The sequence below is a fragment of the Centropristis striata genome, chromosome 21, assembly GCF_030273125.1.
Source record: "Centropristis striata isolate RG_2023a ecotype Rhode Island chromosome 21, C.striata_1.0, whole genome shotgun sequence".
In the NCBI taxonomy this organism is placed as follows: Eukaryota; Metazoa; Chordata; class Actinopteri; order Perciformes; family Serranidae; genus Centropristis; species Centropristis striata.
In genome coordinates, this window is record NC_081537.1 from 33,703,998 (window position 1) to 33,724,668 (window position 20,671).

Genomic DNA, 20,671 nt, shown 5'->3' on the forward strand with positions numbered 1-20,671 from the left:
CCACCACTGAACATTTATCAGCAGCAATAATGTGAGCCAGATTACAGGACTTACTTTACTGACTAACTACTGTAATGACTTGCAGCAGACACCACTGTAACTGTTGCCACTACAGAGCCAGCAGCCAGAACAACACTGAGGACTCTGTGTGCCCTTGAAATGAGCTAATACCTGTGTCCTGTAGGCGACACAGGTATTAGTGGTTGACGTGGTTCATGCATTCACACACACCACCATGACGACATATTGATGATCATAAATCACCTGACAGACAGAACACCCACACACCAACTATCTTACCGAGGGCGCAGAACCTCTTTCCCTGGATCCTGTCACGGCTGCAAAAACCACTTGGATTGTAAAATGCTGACAGAGACGGACAGAGACTTGTGTCTGGTTCGTAGGCGATATTTGTGGTCGACATGGTTCATGCATTCTGTGACGACCCCTCCCACTCTGCCTACCTGTTTGACTCTGCTTTTGTTGCAGGTACTGGGAGTGGGTAGGAGGGTAGAGTGGGAGGGTTGTGTTTGTACCTGCCCATGTGGGCGGGGCTCTCCAGAAGGCATAAAGGAGGCCTTCTGCAGAGCTTCTCTCTCTCTCAGCAGGCTGCAGGCCCAACACTGTGGCTTCCTTTGTTTGGTTTGTGGCACCATACAACACAAACCTCACCATATTTTCCACGCATCCACACACTGCTGACATGACTGACTCCTTTCTTATCTACACACACCACTCATTTGAAAATAAGTTACTTAAATGATGTTAAATAAAAGAAGTTTTCATGATCTATCTGTGTGTGACCTCCCTCCTTGTTGCCACTTTAGAGCCAGGTGGTAACAAATCACACACACCGCCATGACGACATATTGATGATCAGAAATCACCCACACACCAACTATCTTACCGAGGGCGCAGAACCTGAGACGGTGGACGGTTTAGATGAGGAAATCATTGAGGTTAGTTGTTGGAAAGTGATGGGAGCGAAGCGATCTAAATATTTATCAGGGTTTGTACCCGTTTCTAAGGCTCCAGGGTTTAAGGATGCCTCAGTACCAGTTAATGGCAGGAGGTAGTGAATTTTATTTCTAATAGTTATAATGAATGACTTGCAGCAGACACCACTGTAATTGTTGCCACTACAGTGCCAGCAGGCAGAACAACACTGAGCCCTTGAAAACTTATCCATGCATTTATTTTGAGTAGGTTGGATTACTGCAATGGCATCTTCACGAGTCTTAACAAAAAATCAATCAGGCAGCTGCAGCTGATCCAGAGTCCTCACAAACACCAGGAAACTGGACCATATTACACCGGTCCTTGAATCACTACACTGGCTTCCTGTGAGTCAGAGGAGAGATTTTAAAATCTTACTGCTGGTCTACAAAGCTCTGAATGGACTCGGACCAAACTACATGCTTGATCTGCTCCCTCTCTATGAAGCATCCAGACCCCTTAGGTCATCTGGAGCTGGCTTGTTGTGTCCCAAAAACAAGAACTAAGCTTTCAGTTATTCTGCTCCTCACCTGTGGAACAAACTACCTGTAGATCTGAGGTCTGCTCCTTTAAATCAGGACTAAAAACACTATTGTTTACTGAAGCGTACTCTTAACTTTAACACTTATCTGCTCTACTCTACTGCCCTTACTTTTTAACTACACAATGTTTGACTTGTGCTTTTTATTATTTTATCTCTTTTTTTATCCTGCTGTATCTTCCCTGTTTTAATTGACTGTTTTGACTGTTTTAAATTGTGTCTTGCTGTTTTTAATGTGTATGTAAAGCACTTTGAATTACCTTGTGTTGAATTGTGCTATACAAATAAACTTGCCTTGCCTTGCCTTGAAATGAGCTAATACCTGTGTCCCGTAGGCGACATTTGTGGTTGACGTGGTTCATGCATTCACACGCACCACCATGACGACATATTGATGATCATAAATCACCTGACAGACACAACACCCACACACCAACTATCTTACCGAGGGCGCAGAACCTCTGACTCTTTCCCTGGATCCTGTCACGGCAGCAAAAACCATTTGGATTGTGAAATGCTGACAGAGACAGACAGAGACTTGTGTCTGGTTCAGTGCTGTGGATATGGGAAGGTCAGCTAAAATAACGTCTACGTCCCATTAACACTGTCATACAACACAAAGCATGGTTGAATACACTTATTGAGAGTCGTTTTGGATAAAAGCATCTGTTAAATTAATGTTATTTGAAATATGGTTCCCTAGCATCGGTTCTGGATGTGTTAGGGTCATTCTTTTTCTTTCTCCCGTCTGTAACTTAAGCTGCTGTGACTGAATTTCCCCACTGCATGATAAATAAAGTCTTGCAGCTTTTCAAAAGAAAACATCAGTGTTAACAGTAAACACATTTTTGCAAGCAAAAGGTGGTAAAAGTCCCCCCCCCCCAGCAGTGCCAGTAAAAGCAGAGCTTCTGATCACACCTTTTACCCGAAGAAAATTACTCAGTATGGTTGACTTTTGACCCGGTGTACATGTTATTCTTTTATTAAACTTGCAAGTCAATACTTGTTTCTGATTATGAATAATGTAATAATGTATGTATCTTTTGCAGTTTCATGGAGCAGATGTCAGTGACTCATGTTCAGACGCTTCATCACCTTTCTCCTCTCAGAACTCCTGCTCCTCTCCCTCTCTCTCTCTCTCTCTCTCTCTCTCCCTCTCTCTCTCTCTCCCTCTCTCTCTCTCTCCCTCTCTCTCTCCCTCTCTCTCTCTCTCTCTCTCTCTCTCTCTCTCTCCTCTGCCCTGTACAACGACATCTATTGCACGTCTGTCCGTCCTGGAGATGGATCCTCCTCTGTCTCTCCCTGAGGTTTCTTCTTCTTTTTCCCTGCTAAAAGGGTTTTTTAAAGGAGTTTTTCCCTGCTAAAAGGGTTTTTAAAGGAGTTTTTCCCTGCTAAAAGGGTTTTTAAAGGAGTTTTTCCCTGCTAAAAGGGTTTTTTAAAGGAGTTTTTCCCTGTTAAAAGGGTTTTTAAGGAGTTTTTCCCCGGTTCTACACAGGGGCCTCCAGGGGCCACTCCCCCTGTGAAGAAGCCCTTGGCCCCTGCTGTGGCCCCTGCTGTGGCCCCTGTGTCAAATTAATATTTGAATTATCAATTTATAACGATGAACAACGGAACAATTCTTACCTATTTTTTGTTCAAACAATATCTCATTGTGCACAAAAGGAACCCAGAATGTTACATTCTATAGTATATAGTATAATAGTTTAATTGTGCAATAAAAGCGTGTGTATATAAAAGAAGATCATTCTCACTGGACTGCACTTTCAAAATAAAAATAAAGTAATTGTGCACAAAAATGAGAAATCTCATTGTCGTAAAAAAATAATTATTGTTGGTAAGTCTCATTGTTTCAATCAGTGTATTTGTATCTTCTAAATATACTTAAATGAGATTTTTAAATGAGCTAAAATAAAGGGTTTGAATGCCTAAATATCATCTTTGCCATTTTTTAATGTGCCCCTCTGATTAAACACTGGCCCCTGCTTAGCCCCCACAGTAGAACTGGTCTAGAACCACCACTGTTGGCGGCCATGAATCAATTCAATATTGCCTTGCAAAATATTGCGATACTATGCTGAATAGATTCCTTGCAATGTCTCGCGGGAGCTGGGCTCATTATCCAGATGAATGGAGAATGAGCAACAGTTGTCCTGCTTCGCTGATTTTTGTGTTATATTTCCAGGTTAGTTACTCACTGTTTTATGTTACAAATGTTTAAAAACTAATATGTATCCCCGGTGATATGTGGTTCGTAAGCTAAGTTCGTGTTAAGTGTGTAAATATTCAAGTTTCACGGTACATTGTAGTTGAGAAAATGTTGCCAACGTCGTAGCCAACCATTACTTTGTTACTTTACTCCTTTTGGCTCCTGGGCATTTGTGGGTTATGGCAGGATCAGTGAAAATCAGTTGTTGGTGTGATTCAAAATGTTTAAGCTAATGCTAATGTGCAGTGAGAAATCAGTTAAAATCCGTTATAACGGCAGCGTTTGTTAAGGCCGTGCGCGTTAACCGTTGAACACTGATATGTTCAAATTCATTATAGCATCAAGTTATGAGTCAGCCATGTATATTATTAGGGCCCGAGCACCAATGGTGCGAGGACCCTACTGAAATAGGTTTCCAGATTTATTATTAATATTCAAGCAATTCATTCGCCTTTTTGGGGGCTTTATCTTATTCCAAAACTCAACCAACTTGGAATACACGTCAATCCTGGTGAAAATTTACATATTCTAGTGTTTGTGGTAATGGGCGTGGCAAAATGATTCACTAGAGCCCCCAATGACCTGCTGACACAGATTTGTCCTAGAGACACGAAATTTAGTACATACATGTAAGATGGAAAGACACACAAGAAGCCATACCAGAAAACAAACTGGCAGTTGGCCATCTTGAATCAAATGTCCGTTTTTCGCCAATGCCACGTCACAATCTCCTCCTACAGATTTAACCCGATCGACTTCAACCTTGGTCGGTACAATCATAATGCTTTCATCATGCGTGAAAGTGGTTAAATTCGGTCATTAGCGAAAGCTAGCGGCTAACTGATGCTAGCAGCTAACTGTTGCTAGCGGCTAACTGATGCTAGCGGCGCTGTTTGTTACAGCTACAAGAGTAGCCTTTAGCGTATCAATGCTAACTCAAAATTGTGGTTGCAACATTAGCTGACATTTCATAGCGGCGTTACAATCTTCAAATTGCAGAACTTAGCAGAAGTAAGGATTAAAAGTTATTACAATGTTAAATTATAAGTTAGTACAACTTACAGTTGAGTTGACAAAAATCTGAATTCAGAGTTGAGCTAACTCAAAAACAAAACTTAAAATATTTAGTTTAATTGTCCAACTTAAAATGTTATCAAAGTTTGTTGCCTTGAAATTCTGAGTTCACCCAACTTTTCTTTTTTTGCAGTGTACACACAACCCTAGGGGTACAATCTTAAAAGGATTTCAAAGACTTGCATTAGACAGGTAAGTAAGACATTAGACAGGCTCACCTGACTCGTCCACGCAGCAGCTGGACTGTCTGGGGTGAATCTCAGGACTCTCCTCCGGCACACAGCAGCACTCAGTGTTAGTGTTGAACTGGTTATGTCCACAGCAGAGGTGGTCCCTGGATTGTTTCTGCAGGATCACCTTGTTACCGATTGGACCACAACACAACTCTGTGTCTTCATTAAACGCCTCTGTGGAAAAGATCAGGATGATGCATAAACCTGGATCACTATCACTTATGACAAGATACTGTTTTTTAGATTGAGCTCTACTCACTTTGATCGCAGCATTTGGCATTCGGTGCAGATTTGACAACAACAGTTGACTGACAGCATAGCTCGTTGAGTGTGTTGTAGGTCTTCGTTCCACAGACAGCTGGAAAGACAAAGATCACATCAGAACATATGAAGTTTCTTGAACAATGATAACAATCTGATTTCTAGCATTTCCATGAAAATGCGAGATATGTGAAGGTTGTTGTGGAAAATATATGTATAACCCTTTGTTTTTATGTTTGCTGAATGACTAGTATCAGAGTGTCTGTGAGGTCACTGAGGGTCTTTACACCTGTAGGTCAAAAGTTGAAGGAATGTCAAAGTGGCTAACCACAAAGATGGCTGCCTCCTCTTAATAGTAATAGAACCAAGAGACATGTCTGGCACTAGGTTACAGTGCTGACAGAAGAAGAGAAATGTCTAAGTATTACCTAAAACTAGGGATGGGTACCGAATTCGGTACTTTTATAGATACCGACCGAATTCCGTCGGTACTACCGAGTACCGATTCATGTAAAATCAAACGGTACCATGTTTCGGTACCTTAACGGCATTACCTTTAAACTGATCATTGATTTCAACCTGTTTTCATTTGACGTTCAAGGTTCAAGGTTCAAGGTTCAAGGTACTTTTATTGCCACGTCTTGATTAACAAGCGTGCTGACGATCGCACTATTTTTTATTTTTTTATTTACCTCCTGGTCTGGTCCTGTCTGCTCACCGCGGCCACTAGCTGCTGCCCTCTTCCGCCCCGGCGCAGAGACGAACAGCCGGCTCTAGTCCTGCTAGCCGCCAGCTGCTATCTCTCCAATGTCTCTACCCGGGCTTGGCCTTCGTCTGCCTCCAGATTGGACCTTTTCGTACTCCGTTTGCTCTCTCCATTCTTCTGTAGACCAGTCATTAACAGCTAGCAGCTAGCTGCTGCATCTCTGGTCCTCCGCTAATACTCCGCTCTTCAACTCAGGAATATTACCTGCCGCTTTACTCCAAACTGCCTCGCTGAAATTAAATCCCTCGGACTCCTGCGCCATCCTCGATATGTGCACAGAGCAGCCCGACTCAACTTTGTTTATTCCATCATGCCACGCCCACAATACTGTCTGACCGGTGCTCCGCCCACAGCTACGACGTCATCACAACAAAACACACGTGCACTTGCAACCTTTTTTTTTTTTTCCTCCGTGCTTTGCCACCTGAGAGCTCCTCTGCATTCTTTGATAACGCTGCAACCTTCATGTTACAAGATGCACGTTCGCTCAACAATAAAGCACTGCTCATCCTCGATGTTATATTGTTTTGATATATTAAATATCTATATATATAAGTTTATATTTTGAGAAATAAATATGTTTAATTGAAAAAATTAGATTTTATTATTAAACAAATTAACATTTATTACCACATAAACAAACGTAAAAGTACCGTTGAGTACCGGTACCGATTCCCAGGTACCGGGTATCGGTACCGTATCGGTTCAAATGTGAAAGGTACCCATCCCTACCTAAAACTGCATAAAGTTAAAGAAAAGCCTACATGTCACAATCTGTTAATGTCCTGTGGCCAATGAATGTGTGGCAATAACATTGCAGATGTTGGATACCCAATGGAGTGACACATTGCTTAGAACAATGGTGTTAGAATTGCTTAAGGGAAACACCCTGCTGTATCATTAAGACTCTCTCCTCCGCTTTCTAGGAAGATTTGTTGTTGTGAGACTCTCCCTTGCAAGTGATAAAATCAAAGAAAGACAAGCACTCAACTCCCTCTTGATTCAATCTTAACTGCAAAGGGAAAAACTGTCATTACAAGGTCCCAATACGAAATAACACGATACACTCGTCAACATGACATTGTTAGAAATTGTAGTTTTACAGTATACATGCACACACATTGGCATATGTAAACAATATTCTGCACAATCTCAGTACAGACTTCAAAGATTTGCATTAAACTGCATTAAACATTTAAGGGACGAGGCTCAGGCTCACCTGACTCGTCCACGCAGCAGCTGGACTGTCTGGGGTGTATCTCAGGACTCTCCTCCGGCACACAGCAGCACTCAGTGTTAGTGTTGAACTGGTTATGTCCACAGCAGAAGTGGTCCCTGGATTGTTTCTGCAGGATCACCTTGTCACCGATTGGACCACAACACAACTCTGTGTCTTCATTAAACGCCTCTGTGGAAAAGATCAGGATGATGCATAAACCTGGATTACCTTAACCACAACAAGGCTGACACGAGTTAGAGCTTGTTTTTTTACCAAGGTACCATGCTTAGATTGAGCTCTACTCACTTTGCCCACAGCACTTGGCATTCGGTGCAGATTTGGCCACAAGGATTGAATCACAGCATATTTCATTAAGTTTGTCGTATGCCTTCAGTCCACAGCACGATGACACCTGTGCACTTAGACCCTCTGTAACAGCTGTAAAAACAGAGATAGAGTCAAATTACAGAGAGACACCAGCATGTTGCAGTAAAGGTGTATCTGCCAGTGCTAAGAAGTTTCGACGTTCAAAGACAGGTTCATAGAGAGGTCAGACAGAAGCTTAAAGTTTGATCTTTGGTCAAAGTAAGTAAAATGTAGGTGGACAATTTCCAGTAAATTTCTAGAAGTATTTTACAACTCCCCCCCCCCCCCCCGGCACTAACAACCACTCAATAAACAGTATAATCATAATGATTATAAAATGTAAGATGTATTGCCCAAATGATTAGATTGTTGAATGTTTTTGTGGCCCAATTCCAATATTTAGTCACTTAGACATAAAATAATTGGAAAATTCAGAAGTTCCCCTGCAAGTATGTTGCCTCTGCCCTTTTCATCAAAAATCTAACATTCAGATGTCTTGCTTGTTTGACACAGATCCGTGATCATTACCTGTTTTGGTGTCTCCCTCTTCTACTTCACAGCAAGTGGCTTCTTCGGGGTTGTAAGCCTGCCCTCCACACCATTCTGCCCCAGGGTTCCTTCTACAAGACAGTCATCAGTATTGCATAGACATCACAGTAATACATAGAAATACAGTTATTTTACATATAAACTATATATATTATGTAAATAACTCTGCTTTCATGTCTATGACATGCTTTGTGTGCTTTGTATGCTTTGTAATACTGCCCTCTAATGGCTTTTTGTGAAAACACACTAACCAGAACAGTCTATACTGGCACATACATGCATTTCCATCCTTGCTATACATACTACACAGCAGGCCTGGAATTTCGTCATTTCAGGGGCAAGGCCACTCGGCCTTTTAGTCATGTGACTTTCAAGGTCCAAACAAAAAATATGGTGGACAGTTCTCTCATTTTTAGTGAAATAAATCAATATTTTGACTTAGTTTCTGCATAAAAATGGATTTTGATCACATTTCTAGCGAGAAATATATGTTTTATTTTCTAAATATTCACTCAGCGAATGTACATAATCACTTTGTATGTTGGACATTAACTTCCATTGTAGCGAAATCCGTGTCAGTTTCACGGAAATGTGAGTGATTCCGTGGCTATTCCACAGATTTTGAGTTAAGCGAATCCGTGGCCATTTCACGGATTCCTGTGAGACCAGGTTGTATTGAGGTCATGTGCATATTTCATACAATATGGCCTTTCGTGTTTACAGGTGTGTTTATTTAGAATGACACCAACATTGTAGCCAGCATGATGTCAGAAAAACACCAGCGGTTTCCTGAACATAAGGCTTGATAGGACTGTTTCTGAGTCTGATTATATGATATGATATGATATTATCACAATATCAGTGGCACCGAATGGTATTAAATGACAATTATATCTTTTATTTGGTTATCTCTGTCAATATATATTGTCCAAATGTTCTCTTGACAGGCCTAGCAAATGACCACACACCACCCACACACACCATCTATTTTATGGAGGATCCTTCATTGACTTAATGCATTCCTTTTTACATTTACTCCTTAAAAAGTAAACGTCCCCAACTCTGATTAGTTGTTATTAGAGTTAATCAGTGGCAGCAGGCTGGCACTTGCAGCCCTGCACTGCCTGGTTGATGACGTCATTTGTTTTGAATCCTTGACGGAGATTCGACACTGAACAAAACGTAGTTGAGCTCGAGTACAATGGACAGTAGAAGGAGCAAAGGTTAGGTTAAAAACATCAGAAGTGTCAGTAGCAAGGCTGTGGAGAATAGTGCGCTAATGCAGACGCCTGTTCGCATATTTCAATAGCCTATAATACAGGGGTCTCAAACTCAAACTACCTGGGGGCCGCTGGAGGCAGTATCAAATGACCCAAAAAGACACAAAATTACTAAAAAAAACACAAAATGTCAAAAAAAGACACAAAATGACCAAAAAAGACACAAAATTACTAAAAAAAACACAAAATGACTGAAAAAAGACACAAAATGACCAGAAAAGACACAAAGTTACTAAAAAAAACACAAAATGACTGAAAAAAGACACAAAATGACCAAAAAAGACACAAAATTACTAAAAAAAAAAACCCACAAAATGACAAAAAAAGACACAAAATGACCAAAAAAGACACAAAATTACCAAAAAAGACACAAAATTACAAAAAAAAACCCCACAAAATGACAAAAGAAAGACACAAAATGACCAAAAAAGACACAAAATGACTAAAAAAACAACACAAAATGACAAAAAAAAGACACAAAATGACAAAAAAAAACACAAAATGACTGAAAAAAACACAAAATGACTAAAAAAACCCACAAAATGACCGAAAAAAGACACAAAATGACTAAAAAACACAAAAAATGACTGAAAAAAACACAAAATGACTAAAAAAAAAACACAAAATGACCTAAAAAAGACACAAAATGACCAAAAAAGACACAAAATGACTAAAAAAAAACCACAAAATGACTAAAAAAGACACAAAATTACTAAAAAAACACAAAATTACTGAAAAAAGACACAAAATGACCAAAAAAGACACAAAATTACTAAAAAAAACCCCACAAAATGACAAAAAGACACAAAATGACCAAAAAAGACACAAAATTACTAAAAAAAAAAACACAAAATGACAAAAGAAAGGCACAAAATGACTAAAAAAAACACAAAATGACTGAAAAAAGACACAAAATGACTAAAAAAACCCACAAAATGACGAAAAAAGATACAAAATTACTAAAAAAAAAACACACACACACAAAGTGACTAAAAAACACACAAAAAGACCAAAAAAGACACAAAATTATTTAAAAAGTAATTAAAGGGACCTTCCACACACAACACGGTGAAGAGCCATTCATACAAAACTCACATTAAACTTTCATATCACGAGGGCCGCAATCGGTCCGCTTCAGTCAGTTTGAGACCCGCTGTAATATGTCTTGAACTCGTCTTGACCTCCAGCTGGTCTGCGGCATGAAATTCCCACACACACACACACACACACACACACTCACACACACACACACACACACACACACACACACACACACACACTCACACACACACACACACACACACTCACACACACACACACACAGTCGCGTGCGGTCTAACACTCACCTGCTGCAGGTGTTTATGGAGGCTGCAGCTCCCATGAGAATCTCTGGAGACACACAAGGTTAGCGAGGTTAGAGTGATTTATTTGTTTTAGTATTCATTTCTGTAATATTATTAACTTGTAGTTTCGCTTTAACACCTTATATTGTTCAGTCTATGTTTATAGTGCGTGTTTTGTCACACCCAATAAAGATTCTGAACAGAAAAGTGACATAAAACGTCCTAAAAGGGAAAGAAGAGAAGAGAAACTGTTGCAGCAGTTTGGAGTGGTTCATACCTGTTTTATTGTAGAGCGCTTGGAGTATTTGACCAACGATTTTACTTTTTTACCTGAGTATGATATTCTAGCAGTCTATTCTCAATAATACACAACATACACGCGTCTGTGACGTCAGAGCCTGACTCACAGCTCGTAGAGTGGAAATCCTCTCACTTTTCACAACATGAGTTAGGCTACTTTCAAATGCTGCGCCACACACACGCACGGTCAACTATAGCTGGAAATAAAAAATAAAACGTTTTCTGGGATGACACAGTCTCTAGAGAATGAGCCACTCAGCACAGTTGAAATGCAAAATAAGGCCAACTGAAAGAAAGTAACTAGAAGCATTATTATTATTATTATTATTTGTTACAAGCGGTAAGGGTTAGAAGTGCAGAGGTGCTTCAGGTGATGCTACACCTGAAGCACCTGAGAGCCTGATGTGACCTGCTGCAGTTTTCACAGTTTATAGGTCACATAGTTTGAATTTGCGAATGCTTTTTAAACGTGAAATCATCGCTCAGATAAACTAAGAAAGGCTGATTAGCTGCTCTCTTTACTGGCAACACTGGCTGATCATCAAGCACATTTTATTTCCAGCCACCACCACCCAAAAACCTATCTTTCTGTTTCTTCTTGGCTCCCTTATATCTGTCTAACACACACACACACACACACACACACACACACACACACACACACACACACACACGGTCTTCAAGTCTTGGGAAAACTATCATCAAAAGGAAAATTAAATTATCCAAAGGGGAATGAATGAGCCCTACTCACCACAGCTGAAATGGCAGATCAGCAGCCCAACTGAAAGAAAGTAAAGAAAATCATTATTATAATGATAATTATTAATATAATGATAATTACAAGCTGCCAAAATCAGAAATCCAAATCATTTAGTGCAAAGATGGGCCCATACCAAAAGCACAGAGCCGGAGCATCTCAGAGCAGATGTGAGTGCTGACCTGCTGGAGAAGATACTGAGATGTCTTAAATCAAGTGATAGGCCAGGCCTAACGTTACATTAAATAACTTTTCTTAAATCAAGTGATAGGCCAGGCCTAACGTTACATTAAATAACTTTTCTTAAATCAAGTGATAGGCCAGGCCTAACGTTACATTAAATAACTTTTCTTAAATCAAGTGATAGGCCAGGCCTAACGTTACATTAAATAACTTTTCTTAAATCAAGTGATAGGCCAGGCCTAACGTTACATTAAATAACTGACCACACCTCCCACCTAAGAACAGACGTCCCGTCCACAGTGAACCTGTGGAGGCACGTCACTTGACGCATATGGCACGTTAGACCGCCCAGCAAACGCACGCGCACGTTAAAATAAAATAAAATAAAAAATTATAATAAATGAATAGATAATTTCATCATGACATCATGAATCAGGCTCTAGTAGTTTTCTTTCCTAAACGTTAAAGTGTGACTCACCTTGAACCCTGGAGAGCCTCCAGCCTCCAGCTGACTCATGTTTGCTGTCCAGAGATTTTTCCTGGCGTTAAAATGAATATATGAAGGCTATTTTTGCATTTCTACTGTACTATGTTGCATCAGCTGACCCTGCCTGAGCCTCCAGCTGTTAGGCTGCTCGAGCTGTGGCCGTAAATAGTGATTATCGGGTCAATGGCATAAATATTCACACCTTCTTAGAAATATGATGTGACTGTGATCATAGCCTACTTTATTCATTTGTCTATAAAAGCATTTATGTTTTAGCACAGCCTATTGTCAGGTGTTATTAAGGCATTATAAAACTGCTTGCGTTATGAGGAGGGGAAGCAACATTATTATTAAATACTCACCAGCCGCTTTATCATCTACACCAGTAGTTCTCAGCCTTTTAGAGTCGCGACCCCCAATTTAACATGCATGTTGTCCACGACCCCCACTCACTGAACACAATCTCACACACACAGTTCAGATCACCCAAAAAAGACACAAAATGACCAAAAAAAGGAAACAAAATGACCAAAAAAAGACACACAATGACCAAAAAAAGATACAAAATGACCTAAAAGACACAAAATGACCAAAAAAAGAAAACAAAATGACCAAAAAAAGACACAAATTGACCACAAAATGATCAAAAAAAGACACAAAATGATAAAAAAAGACACAAATTGACCACAAAATGATAAAAAAAAGACACAAAATGACCTAAAAAGACACAAATTGACCACAAAATGATCAAAAAAAGATACAAAATGACCTAAAAAGACACAAAATGACCAAAAAGACACAAAATGACCAAAAAAATACACAAAATAACCAAAAAAGACACAAATTGACTACAAAATGATCAAAAAATACACAAAATTATCTAAAAAGACACAAAATTACCAAAAAAAGACACAATGACCAAAAAAGAAACAAAATGATCAAAAAAAGAAACAAAATGACCAAAAAAGGCGTGTGTGTGTGTGTGTGTGTGTGTGTGTGTGTGTGTGTGTGTGTGTGTGTGTGTGTGTGTGTGTGCGCGTGTGTGTGTGTGTGAAATGAACAGCCTATCTGGCACCAACAAACATTCTGATGCTCGTCTTGAGCTTCAGCAGCTCGTCTTCATCAGACCTTCATGAATATAAATATAAATGAGTTGCTGCCGTTGATCGGCCTCTTTGCTTTAACGAGCAGTTAAACCTGATGAACTGGCCGCAGAGTGTTTATTATATTATTATATCATTATATTATTATATTATTATATTATTATTATATTATTATATTATTATATTATTATATCATTATATTATTATATTATTATATTATTATATTACTATATTATTATATTATTATATTATTATCTGCATTTAATCAGAGAAAATATAGTGAGAGGAGACATTTTTTCGCTTGAGGAGTTCGAGGAAAAAAAGTCAAAATGTCGCGATCAAAGTTGAAATATGATTTGGAGAAGGAGGCTGAGCCAGACCAGCACAGACCAGCACAGACCAGCACAGACCAGCACAGACCAGCACAGACCAGACCAGCACAGACCAGCACAGACCAGACCAGCACAGACCAGCACAGACCAGCACAGACCGGCACAGACCAGCACAGACCGGCATAGACCGGCATAGACCGGCACAGACCGGCACAGACCGGCACAGACCAGCACAGACCAGCACAGACCAGCACAGACCAGACCAGCACAGACCGGCATAGACCGGCACAGACCAGCACAGACCAGCACAGACCAGACCAGCACAGACCAGCACAGACCAGACCAGCACAGACCAGCACAGACCGGCACAGACCAGACCAGCACAGACCAGCATAGACCGGCACAGACCAGACCAGCACAGACCAGACCAGACCAGCACAGACCAGCACAGACCGGCACAGACCAGCACAGACCAGACCAGCACAGACCAGCACAGACCAGCACAGACCAGACCAGCACAGACCAGCATAGACCAGCACAGACCAGACCAGCACAGACCAGCACAGACCAGCACAGACCAGCACAGACCAGACCAGCACAGACCAGCATAGACCGGCACAGACCAGCACAGACCAGCACAGACCAGACCAGCACAGACCAGCACAGACCAGACCAGCACAGACCAGCATAGACCGGCACAGACCAGACCAGCACAGACCAGCATAGACCGGCACAGACCAGACCAGCACAGACCAGACCAGACCAGCACAGACCAGCACAGACCGGCACAGACCAGCACAGACCAGCACAGACCAGACCAGCACAGACCAGCACAGACCAGCACAGACCAGACCAGCACAGACCAGCATAGACCAGCACAGACCAGACCAGCACAGACCAGCACAGACCAGCACAGACCAGACCAGCACAGACCAGCATAGACCGGCACAGACCAGCACAGACCAGCACAGACCAGACCAGCACAGACCAGCATAGACCGGCACAGACCAGACCAGCACAGACCAGCATAGACCGGCACAGACCAGACCAGCACAGACCAGACCAGACCAGACCAGCACAGACCGGCACAGACCAGCACAGACCAGACCAGCACAGACCAGCACAGACCAGCACAGACCAGACCAGCACAGACCAGCATAGACCGGCACAGACCAGACCAGCACAGACCAGCATAGACCGGCACAGACCAGACCAGCACAGACCAGACCAGCACAGACCAGCACAGACCGGCACAGACCAGCACAGACCAGCACAGACCGGCACAGAGGAGCGGGAGGTGCTGGTCTGGTTGCAGGCAGACCAGCACAGACCGGCACAGACCAGCACAGACCGGCACAGACCAGCACAGACCGGCACAGACCAGCACAGAGGAGCGGGAGGTGCTGGTCTGGTTGCAGGGCCAGACCAGCACAGACCAGCACAGACCAGCACAGACCGGCACAGACCAGCACAGACCGGCACAGACCAGCACAGAGGAGCGGGAGGTGCTGGTCTGGTTGCAGGGCCAGACCAGCACAGACCAGCATAGACCGGCACAGACCAGCACAGACCAGCACAGACCAGCACAGACCGGCACAGACCAGCACAGAGGAGCGGGAGGTGCTGGTCTGGTTGCAGGGCCAGACCAGCACAGACCAGCATAGACCGGCACAGACCAGCACAGACCAGCACAGACCGGCACAGACCAGCACAGACCAGCACAGAGGAGCGGGAGGTGCTGGTCTGGTTGCAGGGCCAGACCAGCACAGACCAGCATAGACCGGCACAGACCAGCACAGACCAGCACAGACCAGCACAGACCGGCACAGACCAGCACAGACCAGCACAGAGGAGCGGGAGGTGCTGGTCTGGTTGCAGGCAGACCAGCAGGCAGGCGGACTCGGGGGAGTCAAAATCAAACAATTTTTCTTTTAAATAACGGCATTATTCCGGGTAGTCCGCGATTATTTTATTAATATCCGTTTCACGCGTGTCACTTCTTATAGGCTATTTTAGAAAAACGTCCTCCAAATATAACTTTTGGGTTTTGGGGAGCGATTCATCTCTCTCTTTCTGGGAATCAGGTCTTCCTCCTCCGACTCTTCCTGTCTGCAGACTGTGTGACTCCGTGTCCAGAATAAACAGTATGCAGCTAATGATACATTATATTACTACATTTAGTGTATGTTGAAATACCCGGATCATCCTTTATGGATCAAATAAAAACAGCAGCGGATCCTTCTCCTGCAGCCATCAGGCTGTCAGCACGGACGGAGTTTATCCTCACTCGGGATAAATAAATCAAGTCATTTTAATTTGATTGATTTGATTTGATGTTGTAGTTGTTAGAAACACGTGCCAGTTCTCACGAAGTACAAGAACACACTAATCGTGATTAAAAAAGAAAGAATTCGGTTTCTATGCCAACAATCTATTTCAAGGAGGAAGTTTCATAAACAAAACGTGTTTGTTAAATGAGATGCAGGATGAATCAGACTGGAACATTATCATGAAGACCTCAGCTGCGTTTCTAGTTGTGTTAGGAAACGAAAGAAAACAAGCTGTTTTTCTCTTTACAGTAATATAATAATAATAGCAACAACTACTCTGACTAAGCCTTTAGCTGTCATATTGCATTTTCCCTCGTGTATAAAACTGATATTCAAACAGTTAGCCAGCTGCAGCTTGTTTTTCATGAATCAGCAACAGGAGCAATAACATCATATTTAACTGCTTCTCCGTAGTCAAACAATCACAAACGGGCGACCTACATTATTATATTATTTTATATACATTATTATTATTATTATTATTATTATTATAGGGAAGAAGAAAGCGAATGGCGTCTCACTGGACCGCAGTCATATTTCAGGGTGTAGTAGTACCTAAAAACAATGACCTGAGCCATTCTTGGTAGTAGGTAACGCTTTATATTAAGGTCCTTGTAATAACCATTAATTAACAAGTAATAAAGCCCTTGTAAGTCCTTACAAGATGCTTATTAACATTATTGTGTGTTTATAAGCTTATATAAGTGTTAATAATGGCATTACAAACACCCATGACCCACCCATTATGTCTTTGCCATGCCTTTATTCATCTTATTTTGTTTGCTTATTGATATTAAAATATACTTTATTGCTCATCTATTATAAGTTAACTATAAGTTAACTTTGCTTTTTGCAACTACCGGATCTAAAGCGAGAACAATGCCTTATTACTTGTTAATTAATGGTTATTAAGGACCTTATTATAAAGCGTTACTATTATTTTGGGAAAATCTGTTTTTATGTAATTAATTTGATTTTTTTTACATGTATATTAGACGCATTAAGTATAATGTAGTGTACTTTACCGAACTCAAAAGCTGACTTTATTCTTGACATTTCTATTTTTTCCCTCCCGACATTGTATTTAAACTTTGTTCTTGAAGTGCTTAATGGCATTTTTTTCCTCCTAAAAATATTGTCAGTGAAGCACACATTTCTGTTTGGAAACAGTGTTTTTTCCTAGCAAACTGTAATTTACAGGCCTCGAGCTATTATCTCACACTTCATCTACATTTTTAGCAGAGGCTGACGAAACGGAAACAAGATGATTCAACAGGACGTCATTCCCAACGAGCAATGATGCAACGAAACATTAGGCAATCTCTACAAAGAGTTTCCATTTTTGTCTCTCCTCTCTGATTTCAGTGGGTGTATTTATATGTATTTAGTGTATAAGGAGTTTTTTATATTTATATTGCTTTACAAATGTTGGCTCTATATAAATAACCAAACGAATAGTCACTCAGGAGACTACAGATTAATTAACAGATAAACTAGAGCAGGGTATTCAATTACAATTCAAAGAGATTTAAAATTTCCTCCCATCAAAGGTCCGAACCTCATTATGTCTAAATGTCTAAATTGCATCCAACACCTTTATGTCCATCAAATAAAATCAAAACCACACATTTCTTTCAGCATCATTTTATTCATTCATTATCCTGAACCCTTCATCAGGCAAAGAACTATATTTGGTAACTTCAGGTAATATTTCAAGAAAAAAGTAGCAAATTTACTAGATTAAAGTGGCAAATCTGCGCGAAAAAAATCGCAGATTTACGAGAAAAAAGTGGGGAAAAAAAGCAACTTTTTTCTCCCAGATTCACCACTTTAAATCTCATAAATCTGCGCATTTTTTCTCGTAGATTTGCGTCTTTAATCTCGTAAACTTTTTTCTCAAAATATTATTTTTGTATGGTTTTTTTTACACATTCTGGCAGTATGTAATATCCTCCAATATTCTCTAGGGTTGAAATTTGGAATTTGCAAGTATTTCAATGAGTGTCCTATTAAGGGTTAAAGTGGTGAATCTGGGAGAAAAAAGTTGCTTTTTTCCACTTTTTTCTCGTGAATCTGCGACTTCTTTCTTATAAATTTGCCACTTTAATCTATTTTAGATTAGAATAAATAAATAAATAAATAATAAATAAATAGAATACATTTTCAAAGTAGAATACTTTTAACACGGAAAACAAATACTTGTCTGTGCCATGAATTTAATTTGAGTTTAAGAAAACGAGAGCAAGTTAAAAAAAACGGACCACATTTCTTCTCTAATAAAATAAAAAGGCCTACAAAGTGCCTCTTTTAGAAAAAGAGCTTCGAGCAGTCATTCATTCATTCACCTTTATTTAACCAGGCAGGTCATTAAGAACAAATTCTTATTTACAATGGCGGCCTGAGTCTCTTTTCTCTTTACATTTTTTTAACTTCTTTTCCTTCCCTTTTGAACGCCATCCCGGTATTCCGCGGTATTAAAACAAAAGTGAGACTGTATTACATTGTTTTTGTTTTTTTAAAGGACAGGAAATATCAGAATGTCTTATATGTGGTGAGAACAACAGTCCCTTGTTTTTCAAATGCTGACAATGCAACATCATCTGTTTTCTTTCGCCATCTTCCTGACATATCCTTACAAGCTTGGTACTAATCCAGCCTAATTACAGCCTCTGAACGGTTTATTATTTATTATTCATATACCAGGGAAATGGTTGTCTCAAATCCTCCATCAGTACCATCCTTCCAGTCCAGAACTGTGCTGTTGTCTATGTTCTGGCTGCACTTCTGAGCCAGGTGCAGCCTGAGTCATTATGAGTCATTTAGCTGATATAAATCTTGTGCTTTTTACAAGTCGTTTATGGTTTATGGCTGTTTGATGGAGGCGTTGGACAGCTCAGTGATGACTGACGAGGCTGCAGATTCAGATCTGCAAGCACATTTCCTCCTCAAGCCACAGGGTGTTTTACAGAGGATAAAAAACACAAGCAAGGTATTCAGAGATTCAGGAGATTTTACAAGGGGGGCGGGAGGATGATAATCATTTTACCTACGTCACATATAATGAATCAACAAAGGGATCTGTTCATGCCGCTTCTGCATCACCAAGGAAGCAATTTCAAGACTGTTGTGCAATTACTTGTGAACAATGTGAACACTCAAAATCGACAAATGAACCAGGGAGACACAGGAGCTGAGGAGCAGAAGGACAATAATGATCTAACAAAGAAAAGGGAGAACATTTAGTCAATTAAATTGCTTGTGCTGAAACTAAAACCATGCGGGAGAAATTGGCTGAGTTAACTGAGGAAAGCGGACTTCTTGAAGAGTCAAATAAAAAGGAATCACCTTGTTGTGGGTCCTGAGGCCCAGAATGAAAGCTGGAGTCAGATGGTGGTTGAACATCCAACCAGATATTCTGGAAAGAGACCTAGGCCTATTATCATTAAATTCCTTGGATACAAAGATAAAATGGCTGTTCTGGGAAAGGCTAAGGATCTGAAAGGCACCAACATCTATGACAGCTTCAGTGTAGTCCTCATTCACAGACAAGCGTAAGGAACTGGTTCCACATGGAGGCTGCTAGAGAACCAGGTGCCAGCCTGAAGCCCAGAGGAGATGGAGCTAGACCAGTTCTCTTTAACTTCAGCTCATATAGACACACACAGCTGGACAGTGTTAGAACAACTGCATGAGGAAACCCTGAAAATGGAATAATCTGCAGTCGTTGATGGGGAATGATGAGCAGGAGACGTCCAAGTTCTCAGGTTAACAAAAGTTTATTACAATACGTCAAGAACTGTGAAGCGACATGAGAACAAGGCCGTGTGCTGACAGACTGGTTATAACATCCTGTTACGTCCTACAGAGATATTACAGCAGCCAGAAGATTCTTCTATGTCTACTTGTTATTTTACAGTCTAAAAAATATAAAAACAGACAATACTATTCTTTGTGATTATAGAATCTTAATCAGTTTAAGCAAATGGAATATATGTAATCAAAGGAAACACAGTTTCTAAATCAACATTAACAAACAAACATAATCACTGTATCACAATCATATTACCTGATAAATATATTAATGCATAGATAGATTTTACCAAGGTTTAGTGAGTTACGCATGCATAGTGACCTTTGATGACCGTGGAGACAGACAACAAATACAAAAAGAGAGACACAGTAATCATTTCATTTTAAACAACGTAGAATAGTCAAATTATTCTAACAACAGTCAAAAGGATCGAGGGATAAACAATATGATATAATATAAAATAAATATAAAATAGAGAACTCACAGGCTTCATCTGTAAATGTTCAGGACATCAACAAACAGATTACCTGTCTC

General features: G+C 40.6%; 1 protein-coding gene across 1 annotated transcript; it reads right to left on the minus strand.

Annotated features, from left to right (window-relative positions):
• Window positions 1–5,021: 5,021 nt before the first annotated feature.
• Window positions 5,022–12,591, minus strand: LOC131959149 (galaxin-like). Its single transcript, XM_059324250.1, has 7 exons — window positions 12,553–12,591; window positions 10,838–10,878; window positions 8,191–8,282; window positions 7,603–7,734; window positions 7,297–7,485; window positions 5,310–5,408; window positions 5,022–5,224 (listed from the first exon to the last, which is right to left on the minus strand). Exons 1-7 carry the CDS (start codon window positions 12,589–12,591, stop codon window positions 5,022–5,024), a joined length of 795 nt encoding a protein of 264 aa, XP_059180233.1.
• Between the last annotated feature and the right edge of the window lie 8,080 nt (window positions 12,592–20,671).

Bases quoted from the DNA above. Each gene is read 5' to 3' on its own strand.
- LOC131959149 (XM_059324250.1), bottom strand. From the start codon at position 12,591: ATGAGTCAGCTGGAGGCTGGAGGCTCTCCAGGGTTCAAG. The intron at 10,879-12,552 runs GTGAGTCACACT...GTGTCTCCAGAG, and splicing joins GAGGCTCTCCAGGGTTCAAG to ATTCTCATGGGAGCTGCAGC. The intron at 7,486-7,602 runs GTGAGTAGAGCT...TCTTTTCCACAG, and splicing joins TGCCAAGTGCTGTGGGCAAA to AGGCGTTTAATGAAGACACA.